This window comes from Eumetopias jubatus, unplaced genomic scaffold, assembly GCF_037043125.1.
Source record: "Eumetopias jubatus isolate StellerSeaLion01/CBP00866 unplaced genomic scaffold, mEumJub1_p1.0 scaffold_4, whole genome shotgun sequence".
Lineage (NCBI taxonomy): Eukaryota > Metazoa > Chordata > Mammalia > Carnivora > Otariidae > Eumetopias > Eumetopias jubatus.
This window is the reverse complement of record NW_028274810.1, coordinates 89,875,011-89,883,157: the sequence shown is the minus strand read 5'-3', so window position 1 is coordinate 89,883,157 and position 8,147 is coordinate 89,875,011. Positions and strand designations below refer to the sequence as shown.

General features: G+C 43.8%; 1 protein-coding gene across 1 annotated transcript; it reads right to left on the bottom strand.

Annotated features, from left to right (window-relative positions):
- Window positions 1–354: 354 nt before the first annotated feature.
- Window positions 355–7,850, bottom strand: ZNF436 (zinc finger protein 436). Its single transcript, XM_028090842.2, has 3 exons — window positions 7,465–7,850; window positions 6,543–6,669; window positions 355–4,116 (listed from the first exon to the last, which is right to left on the bottom strand). Exons 1-3 carry the CDS (start codon window positions 7,495–7,497, stop codon window positions 2,864–2,866), a joined length of 1,413 nt encoding a protein of 470 aa, XP_027946643.1. The 5' UTR covers window positions 7,498–7,850; the 3' UTR covers window positions 355–2,863.
- Window positions 7,851–8,147: the final 297 nt, after the last annotated feature.

Genomic DNA, 8,147 nt, shown 5'->3' with positions numbered 1-8,147 from the left:
CAACAGATACCCAAAAATATCTCTTTAAAGCAACAAGGCCTCCTCTCATTTCTGCATTTGGATGTGTTTGTTTTTTCCTTCTCCAAAGCTAATGAGGCACTCATAACCAAATATTTCCATGCTGTTTTGCCACCAGCCCAATCTTCATAGGAAACTATCCAGATTTTTGCATCTTCCCCAAATATGGCAATATCCAGAGGGCTCACCAATGTGTGAAAACAATGTACTCCCAAATTTCCACAAGAACATCTGTACAAATGCATCAATGTAAAGACAATCGTGCCCCATTTTAATGAATCTGATGAAATGCCATTTTAAGAATCAGTGCTGGATTACTAAAATAATTCTCAGTGCTTTGATTTTTAAAAATTATACTTTTAATTATAGAATATTGTTAGAATACAGATGTAGATAGACACTAGTGTAACTGTGACCAATACCATACAAAAAACTGCTCTACACACTTACTTGTTCACTCACTCTCCACAACCATAAAAAACAGGCACAAAGTGTTCAGGGTATATGTGCAGAAGCAGCCAGAGGCTTGGGAGCAGAAGACATGCAAAAAGCGTTAGCAAGGAGAGTCTGATGCATAGGTTCTACACAAAGCTCAACACAGCAGATGGGCAGCAATTGGGAAAAAGAGAGGAAACAGCTGGCCTGGCCCTTGCCCTTTTAACTTCCCAGCTGGAGTGTATGCGTGTGCAGAGATGGCTGGGGCACTTGAGCCACTCACCTCTAAGAAGCCAAAGGCAGCAGCAGGAACAGGCTGGGGTGGGGCAGGAGGATAGGGAAGAGAAAAGGAGTGATACACACTTGGGTCGTGAGGATGCTGTCTTCTGTGGCCACTCCAAAGCTGATGCCCGTTGTGGCACACAGAAACAACAGGAGAACTCTGATATTCATTAAAACCGTTAGCAACATTGATACAGGAAAAGACATATTCGAGTTTAGTCATCAAGAACATGTTAAGTCATTCAACAATTAAAACATGAATACCCACAGTCGGCTAGATTTTGTATAGAACACCAAACATGCTCCCTGCCCAAGTTTGTATTTCAATGGGAGTGGCAACCTAATAAAGAGACCTCCTTGACTGAGTGGTGTTTCATTTTCTTACTTTCAAGGCTGTGTCACTGCAAAGGATGCAGTCCCACACAGCTGTGGGTCCTAATGACTCCTTTTAGTAGATTACCCGAGAAACCACTGGCTCCTTTAACACACCAAGTCCCAAAGAGCTATGGCAGGAGTATTTTTCAAATGTTACAACACTCACAATAAAGCACGGTAGAAAGAACTTGGGGGCACGCTTAAAAATATATATGCCTTACTCTAGTCCCTTCACACTGCCACCCCCAAATGCCTGGGTAAGCATCAACATCTGGGGTATTTCTTAATTCCTATGGTGGGCTGGGATAAGGAGAACGGACACTAACAGGCTTAAATTGGGTCAACTCTCATTTTAACCACATGTATCTGTAGACCGAAGGGATGGAAATATATTCCTATCTAGGTTTATTAATTCCTTGTGACTAGTCCAAAGAGAAGATAATTCGGTCTGAGAACAGGACAATCACCCTCTCTGTCCGGTCATTATCTCCCATAATTGACTGATACACATAAACAAGTGCTTAGTTCTGTACAAAGACAGATCTTACAGGAGATGCACACTAGAGCACTAGTGTTTAAATTTTTTCCTTAGAAAAAATGAAAACAAAAGGACATATCTCACATTGGAGTTGTCTGTAGTTCTGTCACATGATCAACATCACCCAAGAACATGCTAATTCTGTGTGAATTAATTTCTGCTACTGAAAAATTACAGGAATACACGTTTTACTGTACATTACACATGCCCTTATGCAAGCCAAGTTAAACACTGGGATGTGGCCCTTATCAAATTCTACATTTAGCAGTATACAGAGAATTGATCTTAAAGGGTAGAGGGGGAAGAACACAGAAAGGACCAGTGGTGTTTCTTGCGGAGGAATTCTGTGTTTCCTTCCCTGAAGTGGTCAATCCCACTTGCTCCTTACACTCCACCATCAGTATGGTCCTAGCTTTCCTTGAAGATATTTTCCCTACAGTGTTCCCTACAGTGATCCCCAAAGAAAATGAATACATTTTGATTAATGGCAGTAACAACAGTGGGCATCTCTTGCTAAAGTCACTACCACTGATAAGTCCTTGGTCCCCAAACCTGTGTCTCATTTTTCTTTCAATCTGTATCTTCAGTTAGCTTTTGCGAAGATGCAAGCTTTAATAAAGTTAAATTAGAAACAATGAGGAAAAAAAGTTTTGATCATTGCCTTCATTATGCAGAATCCTGCTCTCAGGAAGATGGAAAGATATAAATGCATGAGTAACTCAAGGAAAAAGCCTTTTGAAGGGGAAGATGTGTGTGCCCAACTACTATGGAGAGTGAATAGGTGTGGCAATTCAGGCAGTCTCTGGTTGTCTTTTTCCGAAGCAGCTGTGACCACCCTATTACAGTACAACATTTCCCCTAGCATAGTTCTTTGGGCCAAGGATGAGAGAAATAAGTTTTAAAGATTTACTCCATTCCCAGGCCTGAGTATTTACCAGCATTTATCCCCTAGTCTTCAGATTCCCAGTTATTTGTGGGGCTGATTTTGATGAAGTACTTCATTAATATCGAATGAATAAAAATCACTACTTTGGAGGAGGGGATAACATTCCCAGAGTTGTGGGTCAGAACTGCAAATGGCTTATCTTCTTTGATGTTTTAAACCATGGCCCACAAAGAAATTCAGTATGGTAAAAGAAGCTCAGTCTTGAGAGAGCTCTTTGATGTCAAATAAAATTGTACCTTCAAATGAATCATTTCTTGTAACTACAGGACTTAGTCAGTGTGAACTCTCTTATGTTTAATAAGGGCTGAGCTCCGGCTGAAACTCTTCTCACATTCGGTACATTCATAAGGCTTCTCTCCCGTATGAACTCTTTGATGTGTGATGAGGTTGGAGCTCTGAGTGAAACCTTTTCCACACTGTACACACTCATAGGGCTTCTCTCCTGTGTGGGTTCTCTGGTGTTTAATTAGATCTGATCTTTCACCAAAGCTTCGCCAACACTCATTGCACTCATAGGGCTTCTCTCCAGTGTGAATTTTCTGGTGTGTGATGAGATGAGAGCTCCGGCTGAAGCTTTTCCCACAAGCATTACATTCATATGGCTTTTCCCCGGTGTGGGTTCTCTGGTGCTGAACCAAATGCGAGATGCGGCTGAAATTCTCCCCACATTCATTACAGTGGTACGGCTTTTCTCCTGTGTGGGCTCTGCGATGGCGCACTAGGTCAGAGTTCTGACTGAAATTCTTCCCACACTCATCACACTTGTAGGGCCTCTCCCCTGTATGGACTCGATAGTGTTTGATGAGATCAGATCTCTCGCTGAAGCCTCGTCCACATTCATTACACTCATAAGGCTTCTCACCTGTGTGGGTCCTCTGGTGCTGAGCTAGGTGAGAGCTCCGGCTGAAGCTTTTCCCACACTCCTCACACTCATAGGGCTTTTCTCCACTGTGTGTCCTTTGGTGCTGGATTAGGTGAGACAGCCGGCAGAAACTTTTCCCACACTCGTTACATTTGTGGGGCTTTTCTCCAGTGTGGATTGTCTGGTGCTGAATGAGGTGAGAGCTTCTTCCAAAACTTTTCCCGCACTCATTACAGTCATAGGGCCTTTCCCCAGTGTGTGTTCTTTGATGCTGAATAAGGTGTGAGCTTCGACTGAAGCCCTTTCCACATTCATAACACTTATAAGGTCTGTCTCCAGTGTGGGTTTTCTGATGTCGATTAAGGTCTGAGATCTGACTGAAGGCCTTTCCACAATGAGAGCATATATGGTATCGGATGCCTGTGTGGACTTCCTTGTGAACAAGCAGATCAGTGACTTGTTGAAGAGGATAGCTTACCCATTCGTCTGCTGTTAAATCTCCCCACTGTCTTTCTGGTCTATCCCTGCTTTCAAAGGCCTCTTCATTTTCAGGATTTTCCTCAGTATTCTCAACAGGTCTTTCAGAGGCAGTCCCAAATTCTACATCTTCACTAATCTCTTGCTTTGGATTCACCTCGTTCTCACTCCTAATCTCAAAATCTGTAACAAAGGGTAAATAATAATAATAATACTGGCAAATACACACAAAAAATTTATCTACTGTGTACCAGGCATTGTGCTATGTTTTTTACCTGAATTACCTCAACCACCCTGAAAGTCGGGCATTATGATGATTTCTATGAATCAGTCTATGAATGATTTAAATGATTTAAATCCAAGACCCAGAGAAGAGGGACACCTGGGTGGTTCAGTCAGTTAAATGTCTACCTTCAGCTAAGATCATGATCCCAGGGTCCTCGGATCAAGTCCCACATCGGGCTCCTTGCTCAGCAGGGAGCCTGCTTCTCCCTCTGCCTGCTGCTTCCCCTGCTTGATCGTGCACTCTCTCTGACAAATAAATAAATAAAATCTTAAAAAAAAAAAAAAAAAAGACCCAGAGAAGTGACTTGTGCAGGCTCATAGAGTAGAAAATGGTGGAGCCGAGATTTAAATCCAGGTCTGTCTGATAATAGTTCATGCTCTCTACAGTTAATGGTTCTTTATGAAAATTGTATATATTCCTGGTGTTTTGAAAGAAAAGAGTCAGAAACAGAAAGTATAAGAGACTCTATTTTAGAATCTCTAAAAGCCAAGGGCCTAGGTATTTTATGTGTGATTGTGTTGCATGTTATGTTCTTAACTTTTCAAGTCTTCATTATTACCATTATATAATAGTTACTAAGAATCTACTGGGTTATTATGAAAAAAAACAAATTTTTATCTAGCTATATCAAGTCTTAGTTGACAGGAAAGGTGACTGCCAAAAGTTACTTGTTACTTTCCAGTGGCCTTTTAATATGAATAGAGGAGGGAAGGTTGGAGGATGCAAAAACAATGCCTGGCTCAGAACATTCCTGACATTAAATACAGTCTTCAAATGAAAATGAAAATAAACCACCACTTTCTACAAGAAACTTTCTACCAGACACTGTATTTTCCAAGTTGTGTTCTTAGCATACTCCTTAACAAAAGGGTTACTAGGTATGCTGGGAGAAAAGGGTCCATGAATAAATTCAGTTGGTAAATGGTGCATCCAACATCTTCTTAGAATTCACATACAATTTAACACATTAAAGGTTCTGAAGAGTCTTGAGGTAAAGAAACCTCGTAAATATTACTAACCCAGTTCCAAATTTATTTGGGAAAGGAACTTGTGTGTGTGTGTGTGTGTGTGTGTGTGTGTGTGTGCGTGTGTGTGTGTGTGTTCTTCCATGCTTCAATCCTTCTAACAAGTGCTCCTTGGGCTGGACCACAGCCATATAAATTTACATTTTTTTTTAAAGATTTTATTTATTTATTTGACAGAGAGAGACAGCTGCAGGCAGAGGGAGAGTGAGAAGCAGACTCCCCACCGAGCAGGGAGCCCGATGTGGGGCTAGATCCCAGGACCCTGGGATCATGACCTGAGCCGAAGGCAGACGCTCAACCGACTGAGCCACTCAGGTGCCCCTAAATTTACATTTCTTTAAGATTCTCACTTCCTGCTTTTGTTGGATTGAGTGTAATATTGGGATTAGAGACTGTCATACATCTAGGTAAATAACTTCATTTCTAGTTACTTTTCTAAAGGAAAGATCCAAGAATCTTGGAACATCAGGAAGAGCCCAAGTTTAAAAGGAAAGCCCTCATAGTTGCCTTTGGTTCTGGAAAAGGCTACAGAAATAAAGGTTTCCAAAAAACAATTAGTCCTAATGAGTGGCAGATGACCTAGTGAACCATACACAGTTGCTAACTTCTGTCAAGTCTTACCAGAGGATGAACTGAGTCAAAGACCGTTCAGCTCAAGAATATACTGTTTATTATAGTTACACCCAGACCAAAGGATAGCTAAGAGAAGACAGGTTTGCAGACCATCAAAAAAATTAGCTTCCCTTCCTAATAGCATCTGTGATCTCATTTAGTTCATGATTCTCCTGAACAACCTTTGACACACTCAAAACCTACAATTGACTCTGAAACATCTCTAGACAAGTACCTGCTCCAGATAAATAAAGGACCTCAGGCAAAGCCAGGGCTCTGAAGCCAAAACAAACACAAAAATGTGGCTTTTGCCCTCCCATGAACCTGGGTCAGAACCCCCCTCATCTTCCAGTAAAACCACCATTTACAGGGGCATTTACATCCTGGCACGCACCATTATGTCAGACCTGTTTGGTCAGTGATCTGTACAAACAGGCTGGAGAATGGTAGATGACTCAGGGCACAAGAAATCTGAATGTTTCTAAAATGGGCAGAAACAGTTTTTCTTTTTAGACAATATGACCTTGATGTTCCTACGCTCAAAGATTTGCCTGAGGACTCAACTCAAGCCAAAAGCCAATTAAATGCTTTTAAAAATCCAACAACTAGGTTGCATTGAAAGATTTAGCCATTTTTGAGAGTCTTGAAAATGTGGGGGTAAAGAAAGAGAGAGAATCCTTACTTACCTAATGAGACAACGTTTCCATAATTCTCCTGCATAACATCCCTGTAAAGGTCCCTTTGTGTAGGGTCCAGAGGTCTCCATTCTTCCCGAGTGAGGTACATGGCCATATCTTCAAATGTCACAGGTGCCTGAAATCACACAACGCTTCCTCATTACTTGGTATCCGGAGGTTAGTACCAGTTTTTCTTCTTGAAATTAGAGACATGGCTAGAATTGTTGAGAAGGCAAAAGGAATTAACTTTGATCTGAAGAGTCGAGAGAAGAAATAAGCAGGCAAAAAAAGAGATGTGGTAGAGAAGGGAACCATTTACCAGCTGACTGCTCTGGTTCCATGGCCAGATACTCCTGCCCACTCCAGAACTTTATCCTCTGTATGTCTTCTCAGAACACATACAACACCTACATCACTCCACACCTTTACTCACAATGTTCCTCTTTTCATGGAATCTCTTTCTCAGACTAGTGAAATCTTACAATTCTTTAAGGCCCTGTTCCAGTACCAACTGTTCTTCAGTGGCCCCTATCCCCCTGCTCCGCTCCACTCCTCCCTCGGACTCTCGAGAATTAATCACTCCCACTTCTTGGTTCGCACACCACGGCACTTTGTTCCTACGACAAATAAAACTGTTATCACGTTGTATCACGGTTAATCGGATGCGTCGGTCTCCCTACAGATTGTGAGCAGGCGGGGAGGGCCCGTTTCATCCATCTTTTGTCTCCCCAGTATTTAAAGGCATACAGCTGGTGTTCAATAAATGCTTGTTAGTGGCTATAATGGCTTGGTACTGAGGTTCCTGGAGGCAGGACACTGAAGCGAGCTAATTACTAATCCCCGGAATTTCCAACAGGGATTTGCAGAGCAAAGAAACGCGGGACAAGGTGGATAGGCAGAGGCAGGGTCCGAGAAGCCACCCCCGGCTTACCTGGGACCCAGCCATGAGCAGGGTGGCTGCCATCACGGACTCAAGGATTCACCTCCCAGAAGATAGAGCAGGAAAAGCAGCTAGCAGACAGCGCTAAAGGAGGCGAAAAGCAGGGCGTGAGGCACAGAAAACAGGCCCTGCCCACTCCCCAGGGCTGGAGTTCTGGCCGCCAGGCGGGTGGGGAGGGCCCTGGACCCGGGGCGGGTCACTCTCCCCCCTGACCCTCAGGCGCGACCCGCCCTCTGTGTCTCCGCCACCGTAGGGTGGAGGCACTGCAGGAATCTACTAAGACAGCCCCCTGGCTCGGGCCCTCCGGGGCCGGGGGTCAAGCCGATGCTGTCTCGGGGAGGAGGCTCTCAGCCCAGCCCACAGAACGCCTCCGCTCTCCCATCTCGAGGCTGGGCCCTTTCCGGCAGCTACCTCAACCAACCAGCGAGCAAAGCTCGCAAAACCCTCTGCCAACGAGCTGCCGAACACTAGGCCCGCCTCTTGTAGCGTGGCTGAGCACCTCTATCACGCGTGCGCCTGCCCCCGTGGCCTGCCGGGAGTTGGAGTTCCATTCTGGCGTACAAAGGCCAGTCAGAGGCCAAAAACCAAGGAGGGAAAAGAACAAAAGGGTGAAGAAGCACGGCCTCCTAGCCAGGGCGTAGTATCTTCCGCTTTCTTCTCTTGGAGACCACAGC

What these genes read in the sequence shown, in the direction of transcription:
- ZNF436 (XM_028090842.2), bottom strand. Translation starts at nt 7,497, where the DNA reads ATGGCAGCCACCCTGCTCATGGCTGGGTCCCAG. An exon ending in TGCTCATGGCTGGGTCCCAG is followed by an intron (nt 6,670 to 7,464) that starts GTAAGCCGGGGG and finishes GTGTGATTTCAG; the next exon opens with GCACCTGTGACATTTGAAGA. An exon ending in TGGAAACGTTGTCTCATTAG is followed by an intron (nt 4,117 to 6,542) that starts GTAAGTAAGGAT and finishes CCTTTGTTACAG; the next exon opens with ATTTTGAGATTAGGAGTGAG.